The sequence below is a fragment of the Euprymna scolopes genome, chromosome 10 (assembly GCF_053919585.1).
Source record: "Euprymna scolopes isolate OS-2025 chromosome 10, ASM5391958v1, whole genome shotgun sequence".
Taxonomy (NCBI): Eukaryota; Metazoa; Mollusca; class Cephalopoda; order Sepiida; family Sepiolidae; genus Euprymna; species Euprymna scolopes.
Window position 1 is genome coordinate 33,154,814 of NC_136491.1, and position 23,848 is coordinate 33,178,661.

Consider the following 23,848-nt stretch of genomic DNA (forward strand, 5'->3'; position numbering starts at 1 on the left):
CGCGTTTTCAATCGTCAGCGGGACTTGCGGAAAGTGGGTAGATCAACTCGTCGCTTTCTAGAATATTCCTCTATATAGGAGGAGGAGGAGGAAGAAGAAGAAGAAGTAGAAGAAGAAGAAGAGGATGAGTAAGAGAAGAAAAAGGATGGGAAAGATGAGAAGAGGTAAGAGGAGAAAAAAATAAGTTTATCGATCTTATCTATTTTGCAGTGTAGCATTCTATCGAAGTAAAACAATTTTTCTCCCGATTTATAGAAGTAATAACTAGAAATCTGTAAGTATAGATTGTATTTATTTGCTTCCCCACCAAAGCAAATTAGGCACAAGGCTTTTTTTAATGTGGGGGTAAAAACCAGCTCCCCTAAAAGTAGGCACAAAGGGGGCACTCTGGTTACCAAAAATAATAATTGTCCCAGTATAGATGGTTTCCCCTCAATTGACTGGTACAAATTATCTTACGTACAGCATCTGAAGCACATTTGATCCCGGTCCGAAGGCCAAGAACAACAGGGTGTTTATTTGCTCCCCAACCGAGCAAATTAGGCACAAGGCCGATTTTTAATGCGAGGAGTGAAGGGGAAATGGGGACCAGCTCTCCGGGGAGTAGGGGAGCTGGATAGGGATAATTGGTATGAAGGGCTGCCCCTACATTGACCAAGGTCTTATATGTGGGGTTCCCCCACATATGGTATTTGCTTGTAGTATCTGCCGGAAAGATACTACACTTTGATCCCGGCCCGAAGGCCAAGAACAACAGAAAAAAGGAAAGTCTCTTTTCTATCTGTTAGTGTTTATTATCATTAACGAAATTTGATACCAAAAATGATTCGGAAATTGTTATTTATCAGTTTCCTTCACATCATTCCCACCTTCGTTTTTTATTTAATTTTTCCCATTTTTTCTTTTCCGTTATCTTTTCCATTTTTTTTTTCACCTTCTTATCTCAAATTCTTCTCTTACTCTCTTCACGCTCTCCTTCTTCTTTTTCTTCTTTTTCTTCTTCTTTCGTTATATTTTTTCTATTTCTTTTTCTCCTCCTCTTGTTATTGTTGTTGTTGTCGTTCTTCTTCTTCTTCTTCTTCTTCTTCTTCTTCTTCTTCTTCTTCTTTTTCTCCTTTTTCTTGTTCTTCTTCTCATCCTCTTCTTTTCCTCTTTCATTTCTTCCTTTTCTTTTTCTCCTCTTGTTGTTGTTGTTCTGCTTCTTCTTATTGTTCTTTTTCTGCTTTTTTTCATTTTAATTCTTCCTTTTTCTTCTTCTTTTTCTCCCTCCTCCTTCCTCTTGTTCTTGTTCTTCTTCATAATTCTTCAACTTATGTCCTTGTTGTTGTTGTTCTCCTTCTTCTTTTTATTCTTCTTATTTTTCTTCTTCTTCTTTTCATTCCTCTTTTTCTTCTTCTTCTTCTTCTTCTTCTTCTTCTCATTCCTCTTCTTCTTCTTCTTCTTCTTCTTCTTCTTCTTCTCATTCCTCTTCTTCTTCTTCTTCTTCTTCTTCTTCTTCTTCTCAGTCCTCTTTTTCTTCTCATTCCTCTTCTTCTTCTTCTTCTTCTTCTTCTTCTTCTTCTTCTTCTTCTTCTTCTTCTTCTTCTTCTTCTTCTTCTCATTCCTCTTCTTCTTCTTCTTCTTCTTCTTCTTCTTCTTCTTCTTCTTCTTCTTCTCAGTCCTCTTTTTCTTCTTCTCAGTCCTTTTTTCTCTTCTGACTCCTCCTCTACCATGCCTCTTCTCTTACTACTTTTCATCGGATTTTCGAAGTTAAAACAAAATCGAATTGCATTTGATACATCCATATTTTTCTTTTCTTGAACATCGATGCATGTTTTTCAGAATAATACAGTTTTAGTCGATTTCATTTCTTTGCAAATCTATTCTAACCTCAACAAGATATGTTTTCAAAGGGAATCCATCTTTCTATTCAGCAGCAAACGTAACTTATTCGTGGCAGCCATTTTTGGTATCAGCAACAACCTTCGTTACTAGTAGTAAATAGTACAGGTGGCCCATTCAAAAGTAGCCCGATGTATCTAATCTTTCTCTTAGCGACCAACTAACACCAAAAGACAAGATTCAATTCTTTTTCTAACAAGATAGTGCTATATACCACACGCCTCACACGGGCACACATAGACAATTTCACTTTTATAGATATATGGATAGATAATGCGACCCACTTAAAAGTAGCCCTTCCTGTATTTCTCATTATAGTTTCAGATGAAGTTACCCACTTAAATGTAGCCCCACCTCTCTCATCTTTCTCCAATTTCCGGATTAAGCGGTTAATTTAAAAGTAGCCCGACCTCTCTCTAATCTTTCTCATGTCTTTTCAGCTGAGGCGGCCCACTTAAAAGTAGTCCGAGCTCTTTAATCTTTTTCTAATCAATTCTTTTTTAGATTAAGCGCTCCACAAAAGTAGCCCGATCTCTCTAAGCTTTCTTTTTTTCTGATAAAGCGGCCCACTTAAAAGTTGTCCGATCTCTTTTATCTTTCTCTTAACAAACCAACTGACATGACAAGACAAAATGCATTTTTTCCCTACAAGATGGCGCTACATGCCACACCTCTCAGAGATCACTGACACGAGTTCATGACATGTTTACGGAAGAGAGAACAATAAGCAAAGGGTCATGGCCACTACGTTCCTCGGACTTGTCATCATGTGATTTTTATATTGGGGTAACTAGATCTACAGGCTGTATCTGTGAAAAAAAAATTAATTTTCCCCTAAAAATTCAATGACTGCCCAGTCGAGAAAAGGAAGCAATGTGCAGCTATCTTAGGTTGAAGAATTGTCCCCTTTTGCGACATGACAGTCTGTTAACAATCTTTTGCCAGCAAAGCTGAGGTAATCAAAGAGTAGCTTTCCGGCACCAGGCACAAATGCATCTAAAAAAAAACAAACTTAACCACTGGAGAGAAATTTTTAAATAACCAAAATGTCACCTGATTAATTGCCACCTGATGGGGGGGGGAGGAGGAACTTTAATAAAGCTGAGAAGGCAAAGAAATATCTTGGTTAGTAAGCAAGGTAAATGCATACCGTTCTCCCTCTCTTTGAGAAATCATTAACCCCCCCTTTTTTTTTCATAGTTTTGGAGTCTAGTCCATCTCACTAATTTACCAGGTTCCGTAGAGAAATAGATGGATTCGTACGGCTACAATGGATCTTGAACACACAGTATCAGATCTATTATTGCACTACTTCTACTTTTAAAATAGCATAACCTGTATTATACTCTGATATTTTCGCTTTCTGTTGTTCACGTATTGGCTCAAAAGATTTCTTCAACAAAATGTGAAAAAAAATAATTTTCCACTAAGAATCCAATGACTGCTCAATCGAAGAAAAAAGGAAGGAATGTGCAGCTATCATAGGGTGCAGAAGAATTGCCCCCTTTTGCGACGTGTCAGTCTGTTAACAATCTCTTGCCAGCAAAGCTGAGGTAATCAAAGAGTAACTTTCCAGCACAAGGCAAAAAAAAAAAAACAAAAAAAAAACCAAACAAACAAATAAACTTAAATCTTCTTTGAAATAACCAAAAGGTCACCTGATTAACTGTCACCGGATATGGGGGAAAATAACTTTAATAAAGCTGAGAAACCAAAGCAATCACTTTTGGTTAGCAAGCAAGTTAATTGTATATCGCTCTCCTTCTCTTTAAGAAATCATTAATCCCTCTTTTTTCACGCGTTGTTAAACGTGCACAAAACTGCATAAATGTCAGCAGGGAGCACTTCCAGCATCATTTATAATACTACAGATAATTTAAACAATACTACAGAAAATTTAAACAATACTATAGATAATTTAAACAATACTATAGATAATTTAAACAATACTACAGATAATTAAAACAATACTATAGATAATTTAAACAATACTATAGATAATTTAAACAATATTACAGATAATTTAAACAATACTATAGATAATTTTAACAATACTATAGATAATTTACACAATACTACAGATAATTTAAACAATACTACAGATAATTTAAACAATACTATAGATAATTTAAACAATACTACAGATAATTTAAACAATACTATAGATAATTTAAAAAATACTACAGATAATTTAAACAATACTATAGATAATTTAAACAATACTATAGATAATTTAAACAATACTATAGATAATTTAAACAATACTATAGATAATTTAAACAATACTATAGATAATTTAAACAATACTATAGATAATTTAGACAATACTATAGATAATTTTAACAATATTACAGATAATTTAAACAATACTATAGATAATTTAAACAATACTACAGATAATTTAAACAATACTATGGATAATTTAAACAATACTACAGATAATTTAAACAATACTATAGATAATTTAAACAATACTATAGATAATTTAAACAATACTATAGACAATTTAAACAATACTATAGACAATTTAAACAATACTATAGATAATTTAAACAATACTACAGTTAATTTAAACAATACTATAGATAATTTAAACAATACTATAGATAATTTAAACAATACTATAGATAATTTAAACAATACTATAGATAATTTAAACAATACTATAGATAATTTAAACAATACTATAGATAATTTAAACAATACTATGGATAATTTAAACAATACTATAGATAATTTAAACAATACTATAGATAATTTAAACAATACTATAGATAATTTAAACAATACTACGGATCATTAAAACAATATTATAGATAATTTAAACAATATTACAGATAATTTAAACAATACTATAGATAATTTAAACAATACTATAGATAATTTTAACAATACTATAGATAATTTAAACAATATTACAGATAATTTCAACAATACTACAGATAATTTAAACAATACTACAAATAATTTAAACAATACTACAGATAATTTAAACAATACTATAGATAATTTAAACAATACTATAGATAATTTAAACAATACTATAGATAATTTAAACAATACTATAGATAATTAAAACAATACTACAGATAATTTAAACAATACTGTAGATAATTTAAACAATACTGTAGATAATTTAAACAATACTATAGATAATTAAAACAATACTATAGATAATTTAAACAATACTATAGATAATTTAAACCATACTATAGATAATTTAAACAATACTACAGATTATTTAAACAATACTGTAGATAATTTAAACAATACTACAGATAATTTAAACAATACTACAGATAATTAAAACAATACTATATATAATTTAAACAATACTACAGATAATTAAAACAATAATATAAATAATTTAAACAATACTACAGATAATTTAAACAATACTATAGATAATTTAAACAATACTACAGATAATTAAAACAATATTATAGATAATTTAAACAATATTACAGATAATTTAAACAATACTACAGATAATTTAAACAATACTATAGATAATTTAAACAATACTACAGATAATTTAAACAATACTACAGCTAATTTAAACAATACTATAGATAATTTAAACAATACTATAGATAATTTAAACAATGCTATAGATAATTTAAACAATACTATAGATAATTTAAACAATACTACAGATAATTTAAACAATACTGTAGATAATTTAAACAATACTGTAGATAATTTAAACAATACTATAGATAATTAAAACAATACGATAGATAATTTAAACAATACTATAGATAATTTAAACAATACTACAGATAATTTAAACAATACTACAGATAATTTAAACAATACTGTAGATAATTTAAACAATACTACAGATAATTTAAACAATATTACAGATAATTAAAACAATACTATAGATAATTTAAACAATACTACAGATAATTTAAACAATACTATAGATAATTTAAACAATACTACAGATAATTTAAACAATACTATAGATAATTTAAACAATACTATAGATAATTTAAACAATACTATAGATAATTTAAACAATACTATAGATAATTTAAACAATACTATAGATAATTTAAACAATACTACAGATAATTTCAACAATATTTTAGATAATTTAAACAATACTATAGATAATTTAAACAATATTATAGATAATTTAAACAATACTATAGATAATTTTAACAATACTATAGATAATTTTAACAATACTATAGATAATTTAAACAATATTACAGATAATTTAAACAATACTACAGATAATTTAAACAATACTACAGATAATTTAATCAATACTACAGATAATTTAAACAATACTACAGATAATTTAAACAATACTATAGATAATTTAAACAATACTATAGATAATTTAAACAATACTATAGATAATTTAAACAATACTATAGATAATTTAAACAATACTATAGATAATTTTAACAATACTGTAGATAATTTAAACAATATTACAGATAATTTAAACAATACTACAGATAATTTAAACAATACTACAGATAATTTAAACAATACTATAGATAATTTAAACAATACTATAGATAATTTAAACAATACTACACATAATTTAAACAATACTATAGATAATTTAAACAATACTATAGATAATTTAAACAACACTATAGATAATTTAAACAATACTACAGATAATTTAAACAATACTACAGATAATTTAAACAATACTACAGATAATTTAAACAATACTATAGATAATTTAAACAATACTATAGATAATTTAAACAATACTACAGCTAATTTAAACAATACTATAGATAATTTTAACAATACTATAGATAATTTAAACAATATTACAGATAATTTAAACAATACTACAGATAATTTAAACAATACTACAGATAATTTAAACAATACTATAGATAATTTAAACAATACTATAGATAATTTAAACAATACTATGGATAATTTAAACCATACTATAGATAATTTAAACAATACTATAGATAATTTAAACAATACTATAGATAATTTAAACAATATTACAGATAATTTAAACAATACTGTAGATAATTTAAACAATACTATGGATAATTTAAACAATACTACAGATAATTTAAACAATACTACAGATAATTTAAACAATACTACAGATAATTTAAACAATACTATAGATAATTTAAACAATACTATAGATAATTTAAACAATACTACAGATAATTTAAACAATACTGTAGATAATTTAAACAATACTACAGATAATTTAAACAATACTACAGATAATTAAAACAATACTATAGATAATTTAAACAATACTACAGATAATTTAAACAATACTACAGATAATTTAAACAATACTATAGATAATTTAAACAATACTATAGATAATTTAAACAATACTATAGGTAATTTAAACAATACTATAGGTAATTTAAACAATAAAATAAAGTTTCTCCCCTCGATTACATTTTCTGGGTAACTTTTAAGTGGGCCACCCTGTACTAGCGACACCTTTTTTTTCGTGTGTTTTAATCAAATATTTAGAAACATATTTTATTCAGTTTTATCTTGCATGAAGCGAAAGATAATATTGTAATCACTTTGTTACAGATATTTACGAGGTGAGACCCCCAAGAAAGAAACCCCTTCCAATGACGTACTTCAAAAGCAGACATCCAACATTGAATTCAATCCACGCTTAAATATTGTAATCGATCAACATTTACAGGCGTCTGTTAAACATTTACAACGCCAGTGAAGTTGATATCAGCACAATTAGGAGATGGATTCGTCGATTTCAGAGTGGCGTTATAGATTTCAGTGACAAAGCTTGCCCAAGACATTTACGATCGATGCATCAAAAGAGACTGACAGAAGTGCTTTGAGAATGGTGGTGATTATATAGAATAATACATTCTGGATTACAAAAGTTTGCTTGTTTGAATAGTACTGCTCCCGTTTTCTTATTTCTTCAACGTTTTAGTTCTGAGTTTGATAAACAGGTTTTACTTTCTGATCGACCCACGTATAACATTATCTTCGGTTACAGAAACAGCAAAGGTCAATAGCGAGGATGTAGTTTTACGATTATTTAACACAAGATAACACGTTTTCATTATTTTTTTAAAAAATAACAGAAATATTTCATCGACTATTAAGCAGTTATTATTTAAAACTTATGCGGTACAATCACGTTGACACACCGGTTCTCACCAGATCACCGAAGTTAAGCAAAGTTGAACCTCACTAGTACCAGATGGGTGACCATTTAGGAAGGTGAGGCGCTGTATGTACCGCGAGGTAAAATATCAGGTTGAGAAACTGGCGCGGTCTATTCTTCTCTAGAGGGTAAATAGCACTCTTAAACCGTGGTAGGCACCCCATCTAGTGAGGGCGTCACGATAAAAAATACCCCTTATAACCCTGGCGAAACATAAGTATTCATCTACCGGCAAGATTTGAATTATACTACAAACTCGTGTAGTGAGTTCATTCTCGGCTACGGCCACGCTGGCTGGCTGGCTGGATGGATTTTAAAATTAATACGTTAGGGTGAATAATCTCGCATAATTTGGTACATTGTATAACTCCAAGGTTATTTTTTGATTCAATTTAAATTATATTTTTATACATTACTTTGTAAAATTTATAAAAGTGCACTATGAAGATAAATTAATTTGCAATTGAATCTTGTACCTTTATTTTTAAAGCTTATAGTAAAAATATTTTGTTTAACAATTTTCATGCATTGGATGAAATGCTTTACTAACTTGTATCTTATCTTTTTAAGGTTATATTTTAAAACTCCCCTTCTCTCTATCTAACTCTCCTCACACCACAACTCATTTTTGCAACCCCTTCTTTGTATTATTACAGGTCTGAATATTCTCTCTGTTTCAGTTTGTATTTCTCCTCACAACTCATTTTTTTTGCAACTCCATCTTTGGAATACAGGTCTGAATAATGAGAAAATCTGAATGTTTTTTTGTCAAAAACTTTAAAATAACATTTTAGATTAAATTTTTTAAATCTTTCAGGATAGAAAATATTTAAAATTTAATAAGGAACATATTTCATATAGGTTTCATTAACAAATATTCAGTACATAACAAGAAAAATAGAGATGACAATTTCAAAAGGACTGTATAACTGGTTACGGTCAGTAGTAGTCCTCGCCAGCGAAAGTCTTTGTTATTGTTATTCTATTATTATTATTATTATTATTTAAAACATTTTGTATCCTGCTCTTTCGCGTGAAGACTAATATATATATATATATATATATATATATATATATATATATATGTATATATATATATATATATATATATATATAGTCTTTGAAGTTTTTAACCTTTAAAACTATACAAAAAATATTTTTTATCATTTGTTAGAAAACCATCTAGTCAGTAAGTCATTTAATCACCTGCAATCACTGCATCAACTCGCTCTCGAATTTACTATAGTACTAATAATTTATTTTTAAGGGATCATCAGTTGTTTACCATGAAACACTGTTTCGGGGATTAAAAAAAAAAGTATATTACATCATGGCTCCCCAGCAGTGTTGATCAAACACCACCTCCCTTAATCTTAATTTATATAATATTTTTTACATATAAAAGCTATATTGTTTCCCGCTTTATCAATCGGAACTATTACAAACTTGTCTTGAAGTATTTTAAGTTCATCCCGTATTATCGTTTGGTGTAATATTTTATTTCCTATTTGAAAATAGCATTCTTTAATAAGATGACTTACAAGTATTTTTAAAATACCTTTAGAAACACTCGTTTTGCTATTTTTATTTTTACACCAGAAAGCTTTAGAGTTTGAAAAGTTTACCTTTTCCACCTTCAAAAGCTAAATCTACAGTATCATTTAATTCTTTTATAAGTTTTTCATATGTAATTTTAGTATATAGCGTACTAAAATCATATGTAGCCTTAGACTTTGCTTTTATTCTGGAATTTATTTTATCTAATTTTTCTTTCACTGGTTGGGAATTATTTACTACCCAAAATATATCTATATTACTATAGAATTTTCTTTTCAGGTGAAAATTATTTATTTGATTTATAATTAATTTAAATATTTTAGATATAGCTTTACTTAAAGGTTTAGTGATGCACGTCTTTGAACCTACAATAAATCTAGCACTAACTGGATTTTATGCATTTTAGGTATCTAATACATACATGGAAGTTTTTTGTTTTTTTCTTCTAACTTTAATCCTACTTTTTCACTAATAATACTATTATTCAGAATAATGCTATCTAAATTAATATTACTTTATAGGTATCTGAAACGTTACCTATAATTCCTACTTCTATCAATAAGCCTTGTATATAATATTTTTTACATATAAAAGCTATATTGTTTGCCGCTTTATCAATCGGAACTATTACAAACGTCTTGACGTATTTTAAGTTCATTCCGTATTTCTCAATGTTTTAAAAGAGGATTAGTTTTTCTAGGGTGTTTAACTTTTTTTATATGTTTAACCTTCTCATTTACGCATTCAAGTATACTATTTTTCCATGTATCAAACGTAGACTGTGCTAATTTATATTTCTTTACCATAGACATAATAAAGCCTTCTAGTGCTTTAGTTACTTCTTTAACGCATTTTGTGTAATTTAGGCATTTAGGCTCTCTATAATTCGGACTATATTATAAGAAGTTTTCTTAATTTAGGATTATTTACTATCTTTAAATCTCCTGTAATTACATGTTTTATATCATTATTACAGAAAGGAGAGGAATTACATTCACATCCTGGAATATTTATAATATTATCATTTATATTGATATGTTCTACCGTTTTTTTTTATAATTGAAAATCTTATTGCGTATTGTTGGCCCTAGTTTATATGTAACTATTGGTTTTTTTATCTTTTGTTTGTAACTCATTTGGTAGTAATTGTATAGTTTTTTTTATTAAATATTTTCGGTAAATTTACATCATCAAAACCTTTATTTTCATACAAAACTACACAAACATTTTTAGGTTTCTTTTTTATACCGTCCACGGGTGGCTTATATATAATATATATATATATATATATATATATATATATATATATATATATATATATATATATTTATATATATAAAACATGCATCAGGAAGTGCTGAGGAGTGTGATTAAGTCTTGGATAAACGAGATCATTGCTAGACACCCCTATATCTTCGAGCAGGATACCGCACTTGCACATATGAGGTCAAGATCACTCAGGCGTGGATGCGCAAAATGTTTCTTACGACGAGTCGCCATACTCGTAGACGCCTTCCTTACCCAACCCATACCAACCAACTAAACTATTACATTTGGGGTGTGATCGATGCCCAGACCGACTAATACACTTATAACACGGTTGACTTCCTTCTGCAGACGAAAACATTGTCACCAAACGCATTACCAATTTGCATTGTCTTGTGATAGCTGTTTTCCCCGGCCGGTAGTTAAATTGAAAAATATTATATGTAATTATAACCGTTATTAAATAAACTGTCCAGTCTCTACATATAAAACTTCTGCTTTTATTGCCTCTTCATCGTTAAGTTTCGTATTATGCTGTAACGCACACACACACTCACTATATATATATATATATATATATATATATATATATATATATATATATATACGTATATATATATATATATATATATATATATATATATAATTATCCACATACAGTACTTTTTCGCTGTTTCACAGCTCATCAGTGCGGCTAGATAAGCAACTACCCTAAGCCAGGATCGAAACCCGATCGTCCAAGCTATGCGGGCAGTGAATTAACAATGTTTTGTCATTGTCCAAAGTACCTAAGCTCAATTTGTTTACACAAAGAGCATAGCTTCATACGCTAATGGTAATTTGTATATCACTTCCCAAATGCTCAACCTAAGATAGGGAGCATTATAGTCATCAACATACAGTACTGTTTCACTGTTTCACAGCTCATCAGTGCGGCTAGACAAGCAACTACCTCCACTTTCCCTTTCTTTCCAGTAACTCCCTTCCCGCCTTAACAATACCAAGATGGCGTGAACGTTCTCATTCTCCAGTCAAATCAGTGTTGACCCGACTTCATCTGATGATTCTTGCCACCCCTGAGGAAGTGAAATAAATTAAATGATAAATGAATTAATAGTTGTGTTAAGTTTCTTCATTATATCTTGCATTGAAATTTAGTAACATTAAGAATTTACAAAGCCAAACTATAGACTTTTTAAAAATAATTAAAATATTTGTTTTAAGAATATGTTATTTTAGATTCTCGGCTTAAAAAGTACTACTCATGAAATTTTATTTTCAACTTTAAACAAGCGCAGCTTCTGTGCTAACTCACACTTCGACATTGAACACTAACCTAGGCAACAGCGAGCGGCACTTATTCATTTAAGCACTTATTCATTATAGTACTTATTCATTAAAGGTGATGTAGAAGACGTAAAATAAAAAAAGAAGAGTAAAAATGAACATTCCTCATACCTCTCGTTTCCCTTATTTTGTCCATTAGTCTTCAAATTCCACTAATGATGTTTCTGTTTTCCAGGACATAATCTATCCATACAACATTATTATTGGCTAGATTTTGACCATAAAGTATGATTTCGGTTTGCTCCCTACGCCAGGTGGCTTCATACCGTGTCTGGAGAAGTTACTATAAACAATGTATATTTTATGTACAGCACATTTAACGCCGAAAATAAAAACATAAAATAAATAAAAGAATATCTGTTTGTCTGTACCTCATCTGAAACTAAAAGTTTCAGAGCGACGCTTAGGTCTGATACCGTTCTTTTATGGTATTTTATATACTGTTATTTTATGGTATTTAGTCGGTTAAAATAGTTTTCAAGGAATTAAAAATGGGTCAAAATTGAAAACAAAATCTTTATACGTTTTGTACATTCATTTTTGTTAATTTTTAATTTTTAATTTTAATCAGTTCATATGCGTGTCATGTTGATACAGTGGTAACGTCACCAGCTTTGAATGCTACAATATTGGTTTCGGTTTCGACTTTAGCTGATAGCACTCAAATAGTTTTTTTTTTACTTTTGACATCACTGCTCTATAATAATATAAACGTAATTTGGACAAATTAAAATATCATATTTAAGCGTATTTTACGATCGGCCAAAGCCGGTCCCACCCCTAGTAAATGCTTTTCATTTAAAATAAAAACCTATCATTGGTTTGTTTTTCTAAAATTTCTATGTATCATTGGTTGACGTTTACAAAACCAGAGGATGCATTTAATTCACACTCATAATATTTTATTCATATTTCTGATTAAGCATGTCTTACATGTGTTTCGTTTAATACCGGAAGCCTACTAAATTTTTCTTGCCATGTTTTAAAGTTGGAGAAAGAAATTCTGTTTGTAAAGATCCGCACGTTGTGTATCAGCGGTTGTATTTTGAAATGTTGGTTGGTTGTTTGGTTGTTTTTGTTTTACGGCATATCAACCCTTTTTCAGGTTATTTAATGCCGAATACAAAGATTTTGAAGAATTTTTTTTTAATAGAATGTATTTCTTGTTTTCAAGTCGGTTTCTATTTAACCCAAAGTTAGGACCCTAACAGGTACTACCACTCGAGGTCAGAGTGGACCTGGGAGCAGTGGAAATTAAAGGGTCGCTCCACACTCCCCAAAGCCCGCAAGCTGGGACCTCACCACTGGATATAGTTTAAGGTCATATTCAGGACCTTTGAACTGTTGGAACTGTGCTTTGGCAACGCGAGATTAACGTCAAGAGTACGAGAAATAAGAGGAAAAAAAGAAAGAAAACAACATACTGAGGATGGAGTTTGGCTCCGAAATATATTTAAATTATAAATTTTAAACAAGTAAAATGTTTGTTTATTTTCCTAATATTGCGTTGTGATTTGGCTTTCAAGCGCACGTGTACCCATATATCTACATGCTTATATAGCTCTCTCTCTCTATATATATATTTATCAGTGTATATATTTGCATGCTTATTTTCTAGTTAATAAATTGACGAAACGAACCATTAAAGGATCGAAAACATCAAACTCGAAATCCACCTTTCATCTCTCTGGCGAAAGCGAAAATTCCAGCGGTTTCACCAACAAAGAAACAAAGAGAAAACAAATTAGTGAAGTGACGACTTCCAATCCGAAACAATTCACGCTCAGATCAGCTATGAAAGAAGCAAAGAGGTGAGGTCAATTTGTTCAATTGTAGACACGATTAGGATTACACATATTGTACCTCCTCCTAAAAATGACCTCACAATTTTTTCATTGATTCTCGATTCATACAGCATTTAGACTTAAAGTCATTAAAAAAAAATACCAACGTTTCGTCCATATCTTGGGGGACTTCTTCAATTTTATAAAATGGTTGAGGAAATTAATTTAAAACCATGATGAACTGAAAGATTTTCGTACGACCTTCTTTTAAAGATGACTATTTATAATGTGCAGAAAAAGGATACCTTATATATATATATATATATATATATATATATATATATATATATATATTAGTGATGGCACGATTTTTGTATGGATTGCTTTTTCTTTGTATATATATATATATATATATATACGTTTTATTTTTTATTACAGTATCTTTCTGTTAAGTTACATTATTGTTTCAGCTACCCGACCGTTTTTTTGGCCGTCTGTCGCGTCCTCAGACTTTTACAGAAATAAAGTATCCCTATGCCCTCAGCCACACCAGAAATTAACTTTCCAGACCCTCCCCTACAAGGTGCTTAAACTCCAAAACTAAAACATTACCGAAATACCAAGCACCCCCTCCCACCTTTCCCCTTGTTCCCTTCCTCTCTTTTTTCCACTCTTCTCGCACCCCTGGTCTGACATCATTCACTCTTTCATCCCATCATAACGAACATTTCTGTAAAAGTTGAGGAAGCTACAGACGGCCAAAAAAAAACCCGGCCGGGTAGCTGAAACAATAATGTAACTTAACAGAAAGATAAGGTAATAAAAAATAAAACGCATATTTGCTCTACAACCATATTGAGCACTTTCTTCAGTTTTTATTAATTAGCATTTCTACTATATATATATATATATATATATATATATATATATATATATATATATATATATATATATCACTACTTCATTTAATCACGTAAATTACGATACGAAAGTATAAATTTATGCGTAAACTTTAAGTATTTACTTCAACAGTGCTCAATACGTAGATAAAGCTAGGTAGTAAGTTATAAAAATATATATGACAACTAAGCTACACAAAATATTCCGTGTTTCATCCACCTAGCATAAGCCTGATGAATCCTAGCATGGATGAAACGCGGAATATTTTTTGTGTAGGTAATTTCGATTATTATCAAAAAATGTTTTTCCATTATTATCAAAGAAGGTTTGCAGACCGAGAGCCTCCTTACGGTTAAAAAAAAAGCAATATCGAAACAATTATTTTACAAAGGTTCACAAACTATATTTACTTCAATAAGCTAGTAAGAATTTAGCGTCTTCTCTTCCTTTCCCTTCCATTTGAGCTGACGAGGAGACGATGTCCAGAAATATTTTACTTATTTCTCGATGGTTTCATTTTTAAATATCGAATGAATAAAAGGATATCGTTTTCGAAACGATCGTACATATAATTATCATTTTGTTATGTTTCTTTCTCATGAAAACTTCATTGATGATTTCGAAACCTTTCTCTCTCTCTCTCTCTCTCTCTCTCTCTTTATATATATATATATATATATATATATATATATATATATATTAAATTTCGAACGTATTTTTCCGTTTCTGAAATGAAACAACAGCGTCTTACTTTTCACAAGAAAATTTTCAGATATTTGTATTGTTTTTTTTCCTTATTTCATTCATCCGGTAGAAGTCTCGAAATAAAGACGAAACGTTGATGGACACATACCCGGTGTGTCTTTTTCTTATTTCTCAATTTCGTATAAATACTATTTCCATTATTTTCTCACACACACACACACACACACACACACACACACACACACACACACACACACACACACACACACACACACACACACACACATATATATATATGTGAGAGAAAATAATGGAAATAGTATTTATACGAAATTATATATATATATATATATATATATATATATATATATATACAACTACTTAACTATATAAAATTAATATACGAAAGTATAGATTTATGCGTAAACTTTAAGTATTTACTTCAAAAGTGCTCAATACGTAGGTAGAGCTGGTTAGTGATTAATAAAATATATATGGCGCCATATATCTTCTCTTCTCTTCTCTTCTTCTCTTCTCTATATAAATAAAATGAACTCATTTTTCGCGTCTGATTTTGACCTTAATAGGATTAAAAATCAAGATATTTCATGCAAATATAATATGCACAAACGGCAGAACAATATCTGAAGTGTGTTATAGGCTTATTATTTCTCAAATTCCTCGATAATCTTAGATTTCTATACTTTTTCTGCTGAGAAGTCACGGCCAAAATCGGTTAAGATCAATGGAAGTGGTAAAATATTTTCTCTCTTATAAATTCCTCCCCCCCCCTGCCACCACTTTATACCGTTTGGGGATCGTTCACAAGGAATAGTTGAGAAGAGAACACCGGTTTGGCTTCGTACTTCTTTCATGTGAAGTTATTTAAAATCACTAAACTAAGCTGCAGTGCTCTGTGGCGTAGTGGTTGGCGTGCTGGACAATTCACATTATATTTTCACGTTCGCGCCGACCTACCGTAGTCGTTTTTTTTTTATTTTCCTAAACAACTGGAATGGACTTTGCTTGGTGGCCGAACTGTTAACGTTGCAGATGTTTTTTTTTTTTTCACACTTTATTTTCCTACTTTTACTCATGAGTCCGGGTTTGATCCTTCCTACTTACCTACCATAACATTTTTTAAAACTCCCCCCCGTCCCGGAAACAAACACTCGGGCAACGCCGGGTACCCCCGCTAGTATTTTATAAATTACTATATATATATATATATATTTATATATGTATATATACATACATATTTTTTATGCACAGGAGAGAAGCGACTAAAAAGGTGTTGCTTAATGCTCTGTTCCTCGATTATTTGCTAATGATGGGAGATAAATTATAGAAACTGTTTCTCAGTTTAGTATAAGGTTAGAGAAAGAAATTCTGTTTGTAAAGATCCTTACGTTGTCTCTCTGCTTGTTGAAATATTGGAACTGTGCATTCGCAACGCGAGATTAACGGAGTTTCCGTCTCCTTCGAGCTTTACTACAAGCGAATTTAATTATTATAACTTTTGTGAAAATAACAAAACAAATGTATATATATATATATATATATATATATATATATATATATATATATATATATATATATTCCATTTGTGTTTGTAGTGTATTTTCATTCCATTTGTGATTTTTTCCAAGGAATTCTGCTTTTTGGATCATTTTGGACCATTTGGAACTTACCTGTTCGATTGGAAAATTTTAATTCTACCGTGTTTGGATTTTACCATCCTGGGATTTTTTACCCTTCACCGGACTATCCATTCATGTGTAATCTTTTTATCATTTTTCTTTTACCTCCTACTCCCCTTACCTCGCCCTTTTTTTTAACCAAGTAAGATCTGTGACTTACTTGTAGTTTCACTAAATACTTTTACATGCCAAATCCGATCCCGCATTTTGCTAATTCCTGCCCTCTGATGAGAAGGAGAGTATTTCTTCGAAACTCCGCGGATTAAGGACTATCCGCTTGTGCTTCCTTGTTTTTAACTCTTTTTCAAGATGTCTTTTAACATGTTTTATTAATCATTTGTGTATATATATATATATATATATATATATATATATTTGCTTACTGTATTTTGAGGAAAGAGTTCGACAAAGTGCTCGATTACAAAGAAAAACTTTTTCGATATAAGAGCTAAATAGTTATTTTTTAGTTTTATAGGAGTTCAGAGAAACATTGGTACCGTCGGTTTCAAGCCCAAACACAACGGGAAACCGTTAATGGTAACACCTAAATAATGTTCGGCTCTCGTCAGTCATCCTGTTTTCTGTCCCGGGGCATATTTTTTCAGGTCCGCATATGTTTGTTTATATAATGATGTATGTTTTTATTTAGCTTTTACATAGCTAGTTTCTGTATAATTTATTTTAATCCGGTATGAGTTTTCTTCTTTTTTAATTTTTTTTTATTTAATGCGTGTTAGTAATTATGTGTTGTTTGTTTTTTTCCGGTCTGCCTTTCGTTGCTTTTGGTTGGGTAAGGGGGATAATTAATTTATCTTTATTAAAATCTCTATCTTTTTTTCGGTTGAGGGGAGACATACTGTGTTTTAGTGGTCTAAGGGGGTAACTAATCTATCTTATTTATCCTTTTAACTTTTTGTATTAAATAGTATAATAGATGAGGGTGGGTGTGTCATTTAATTCTAAATTCTTTTATATATCTGTGTACTGTGTTATAGGCAGTCTTATTCTTCTTCATATATACTAGTATTTGTGCTTAATGTATTTTGACAAGAGTCTAAATGTCCGTTACCCTTTTCTGGTTTATGCGTTAAGTTGGCTGCATCTACAATACTCTTGGAGAACTCCTTTAGGTGGGGTCCTCGTTTATTGTTCTGCCACGAGGGGCGGGCAATACGTAATGCCCCTGACCCACTTCCTATAGCAGTAGAGCAACGAAAATTGTCACAGTCATTAGTCTTCTCTACATAGGAACCACCCAGAGTTATGCATTTCTCCCATCGTTTGATGCAGCTCTGGAGACCGTTTTTGTAGAACACCCCAGGTTGGTCCTCCAACCACGACGTGACTTCAGAAATCAAGGCTACATCATCTGGGAAACGCTTTCCTTTCAAAAACAACTTCATGGCCTAGAAGAGGTGAAAGTCAGAGGGTGCAAAGTCAGGACAATACGGAGGATGAGGAAGGATTTCATAACCACACGCCCGTGATTCTGGTCTGGCGACATGCGAGTTTTGGACCGGAGGGTTGTCCTACAGGAGGAGGGTACCTTTGCTGATCTTGCCCCGCCTCTTGATTTTGATAGCTTTCCTTAATTTACTCAAAAATGAAGCATAAAAGGCTCCTGTAATTGTGGTACCCTTTGCCAGGAAATCTGTCATCACTACTCCGTCCTGGTCCCAGAAGACGGTGAGCATGACCTTGTCAGCCGAGGGATTCGCCCTTGCCTTCTTTGGAGGTGGTGCGTCCAAGTGCTTCCACTGCATTGACTAGGCTTTGGTCTCTGGATCATAGTGATGGGCCCAGGTTTCATCCTGTGTAATCAGTCTAATGACAACCAGTTTTATAAGTCTGTGATTCTCATTTTAAGTTGAGTCCATATTTTAAATAATAAAATTTAAACATATTTGGGCTAGTGATTCGATATCTCATTTAGAAGGTCCTTGATAAAGTACAGAAACAGATCTGTAATTTGTTTGGTCGTTCTCATTCTTCTTCTCTTCAACCTCTCACTACTAAACGTGATGGCGATAGTGTATAAATATGTGTTCTTCAGAATTACCTACTTCCATAGTTTCAGCTCGTTTGACTCATTAGTCTATTAGTCTTTATCAATTCGGTGTTTTGATACCGTATTGTAATACAGTTTCCCATCAAGTAACTTCTTTCCAATAATTGCAAAGGTGGGGAACACTTATTTTGTTGACTGCTTTCCTCCTAACTATAACCTTGATTGTTTAAAAACTTAAATTAATGTTCATCTCCTGTCGTTTCTATCATTAGTTTCGTTCTTGTTTGCTCCTTACATCAAGTGACTTTATCTCATGTCTAGAGCGATATTCATAAACAAAACAAACAAATATTTGGACATTGAAATCATACCGATCTTTCAACAACTCCCTTCTCCACTTAGTGCAGTGTGACGATATCATGATGAAGGCTGACGGTAGACCTTAACATTTAAATTCCTATCTGGACCAAATAACTGTAGGTTTTCAATAGCATATGCCACATACACATTTATTATCGCTATACTATTATCCACTCTCTTATATAACTTTTGAACGCCATTTACGCTTCATTTTATCGTTATAATAAAATCATACATTTCATCCTAGGTACGCTATCACCACAATCGCAACCATCTTTAGAATAGTAGTTCGTATTTTCCCCTCTAAATACCAAGTACTCTTACGGCTCCCAGTCATCACAGGGAGGATTTCTACACTTCCGACGGATATTGAATTGCGCCCTTATAAACTGGGTGATACGCTCATAGCCATAACATAATCCTTTCATTTCCTAATAAAAAATCAATAATTTCTCCTTCTCACATTCCGCTAAATCTCATTCGCTGAAACTGACTGTTCGTTCATTCCAGAATATAACTCTACAAATGAACGCTCCAGAAATTTAATAATATGGCTTCACTTTATAGAATAGACAATCGTTTTTTATCAAATACACGTAATAGAAACATATTAAACTGCGACACATCGAGACAATGTCTATAAGCCAAGAATGCTTTCATTTATACATTAAGTATATCGTACATGTTAATTTTTATTAAACAGTTACGTAACCGTGCTACATCTTTTCTGTTTACATACATCGGAATACTGTTTTACGACACATCGGCACTGATAACCATTATTTCTTCTTTATTTTATAAACACTAGATAAACCTCTCTGCTTTAAGTACGCTTAACGAAAATTCTTTATTTATACGCTAAACAAAAATAAAAAAAAACGACTACCGTACTAAAATCTTTTCCGTGGGCATACACACTTTCATACGGCACTGAAAACAATTATTTCTTCTTTGTTTTATAAAATACGAAAATTGTTTATTTAAACACTAAATAAAAAAAAACACACGGATTAAGCGAATATTATAGACGCGACTCGTGTTTATAGCCAGTACTTGCAATTTATATATTTAAAAATCTCCTTATGTGTAATTTTGAAGCGTTTAAACGGTCTATTCCTCAATATTTGCAAAATTAGCGTGTGCGTGTTTGTGTCCGCACGCTTGTATGCATGAATGCGTATGTTTGTTAGTGTGTGTGTGTGTGTGTGATGGCGTGTTTGTGTGTTTGCTTGTTTTTGTATTTGTGTGTGTGTTTGTTTATCTGTGTGTATGTGTTTATATGTGCTTTTGTATGTGTGCGTCTGTTTGTTCGTGTGTGTGAGTAAGTGCGTGTGTTTGTTTGTGTTTGTCTGTGTGTAATTGCGTGCGTATGTGTGTGTTTTGTGTGTGCGCATGTGTGTGTGCGTGTGCGCACGTGAGTGCGTACGTGTGTGTATGTCTCTGTGTGTGTGTATGTGTGCGTGCGTGCGTGTTTGCGTATGTTTGTGCGTGTGTTTGCGTATGTCTGTGTGTATGTGTGCGTGTGTTTGGCGGGTACATCTAGTAATAAATACGAAATCTGCATTTACAAAATTGATAGCTTCCCTTAATTTCCTGAAAAATGAAGCATAAAAGGCTCCTGTAATTGTGGCACCCTTTGCCAGGAAATCTGCCATCACTACTCCGTCCTAGTCCCAGAAGACTGTGACCATGACCTTGCCAGCCGAGGGATGCACGCTTGCCTTCTTTGGAGGTGGTGAGTCCAAGTGCTTCCACTGCATTGACTAGGCTTTGGTCTCTGGATCATAGTGATAGACCCATGTTTCATCCTGTGTAATCAATCTTTTAAAAAACTTTGACTCATCTTCTTGGCACATCTCCAAATTCATCCTCGAGCACTCGACATGTTCTCGCTTCTGAAATGATGTGAGCAACCTGGGAATCCATCTGGCAGACATCTTATGCATATGCAAATCGTCATGAATAATAGTTTCCACAGACCCTGTACTAATCTTGACATCTTGAGCTATTTGGCGAATAGTAATGAGCCGATCTTCCAAAATGGCAACCTAAACTTGACGGACAGATGCCTCATCAATGGCAGAAGGGGGGTAGCGACCAGGTCTGGGAGCTGTTTCCACAGACTTTCACCATGTTTGAATTCACGATGCCAGCGTTTTACAAGGCCATATGATTGGGCATTATCACCATAAGTTTCTTTCATTTCATCAACAGTCTCCTGTGATGTGCGTCCTCTCAAATACAAAACTGGATCACTGCTCGACATTCAACAGGCTCTATTTCACACCTAATTCAGTTCAAACACCTGTAAAACAGAAACCACAATTAGTTCAGAGCTGTAATTTGCCACATGACCCGTAGAGATATAAATAATTGCACATGCAAAATTTCAACTAGATCAGGCAACTGGAAGTGGGCCAGAGGCATTACTTATTGCACGCCCCTCGTATATATATAATGAAATCAAAAGGATATAGTGTTTACCTTCCAAATGTTTGATATGTGTATGAAATGAAATGCACATTTCGTTGTCTTTGTTTTCTGTTTGATTGTGTTTATGCATGTGTGAGCGTATGTATAAGGCTTACACGGTATATATATATATATATATATATATATATATATATATATATATATATATATATATGTAATGAAATCAAAAGGATGTAGAGTTTACCTGATATACGCAATGTTAACTATAAACTAATATAAATACCAGTATTTATATAGAGATAGTTTAATCCTAACCGAATAAAAAAGCTCAATACGCAATATTTACATATCCAACATTTTTTCACTTGTTTTTCTTAGCAATTTATGACTATAATAATTGTGTTTAACTTAATGCCATAGCCAGCAAATTCTAGCATTGCTACAAATATAATTTGCCGATTTCTTTCTGTCCTCTGGTGAGAAGAATAACAAGAATAGCATTCTTTGAAACTCCGAGAAATAAGGACTTTGTAAATCGGTTTTTGGAGTATTCATTCGAATAATAAATTTGATTGTAAATTTTAACTTACAACTTTAATTTTCTTATATATATCTATAATATAAAGCTGAATGTGTGTGTGTGCATGTGTGTGTGTCTGGTCACGAATAGGCTCCTATTTAAAAAAACTGATTACATATAATGATAGAAGAAGATGTATCGAGACACAGGAATGGGTATGTTTGATCCTGCAGAACGGTGGTTCATTAAAATTGTGGGGTCTGTGTTCGCACCTGGTCCACAAAGTATGGAAATAAAAAATTTAAAAATTAAAAAAAAAGAAAACGTTTACAAGTGTTTTTGTATATAGATATACATAAGAATACTTTGATATGTTTTAACTTAAATAGGGATGGTATAATAAAATTGTGGATTCTGCGTTCGCGCCTGGCCTCCATAGAATGGAAATATGTCACAAAGTTTAACAAGGTTTTTTAATATAGATCCACAGAATATTGTGATAAGTGTTTCAGTGTGAACAGGTAGGGTATAATAAATTATGGGGTTTATCTATTTTATTTTTACTTTCATCATATTTTGCTTTGGTTTTGATACCCCCAAATTCGACCCAAATTTACAACCCTTTCTTTTCATAACCTATCATACTTTCATAAATCAGAGTCCATTTTCTGTAGGATGTTTTTGAACCAAGTCAACGACGGGTGCTTTTGCTCGTATATATATATATATATATATGTGTGTGTGTGTGTGTGTGTTAACTTATGTATTACTAATATTCTATCTTTTGTTGGGCGATTCCAGCCATTGCATCGAATGTTTCTGGGTCATTCAATGTATTTGTGTGAAGATTAAATTATTTTCTTCTTTCTTTTTATCTTTGAAGGTTGCAACAAGAAACTCAGCTCGGCGTGATAAAATTAGCCAAATTGAAGAAGTTTCAACTCGACCGTGAAATCAAGGAAGTTGAGAAAAGGATTTTAAGATGGACAGAAAGGTCAAGTAGACGCAGGTCAATTGAAATGAGCTCCCGAACTTTGGTCTGTTCCGAGGGTCAGTTAAATGCTCCTCGTAAGCAGAAGACGTTACTTGGTAATTCTCCAAGAAACAAACCAAAGAACAATGGAAACAAAAAAAATCAATCTCAAAGCGGTGTTTGTGAACCGATGGTGGCGGCGCCGGATGCAAATGCTCTTTTTTCGCAGGAAGTGTCCGGGC

At 31.6% G+C, this 23,848-nt stretch overlaps 1 protein-coding gene across 1 annotated transcript in view; it reads left to right on the top strand.

Moving 5' to 3' along the window:
- Positions 1-23,848, top strand: part of LOC145286390 (uncharacterized) — a 44,937-nt gene that overhangs the window by 19,943 nt on the left and 1,146 nt on the right. The window contains exons 4-5 of the mRNA XM_080135317.1: positions 13,842-14,034; positions 23,517-23,848. The exon at positions 23,517-23,848 is cut by the window's right edge and continues 1,146 nt beyond it. Coding sequence (XP_079991443.1) covers positions 13,842-14,034; positions 23,517-23,848 — 525 coding nt within the window. The remainder of the gene's footprint in view (positions 1-13,841; positions 14,035-23,516) is intronic.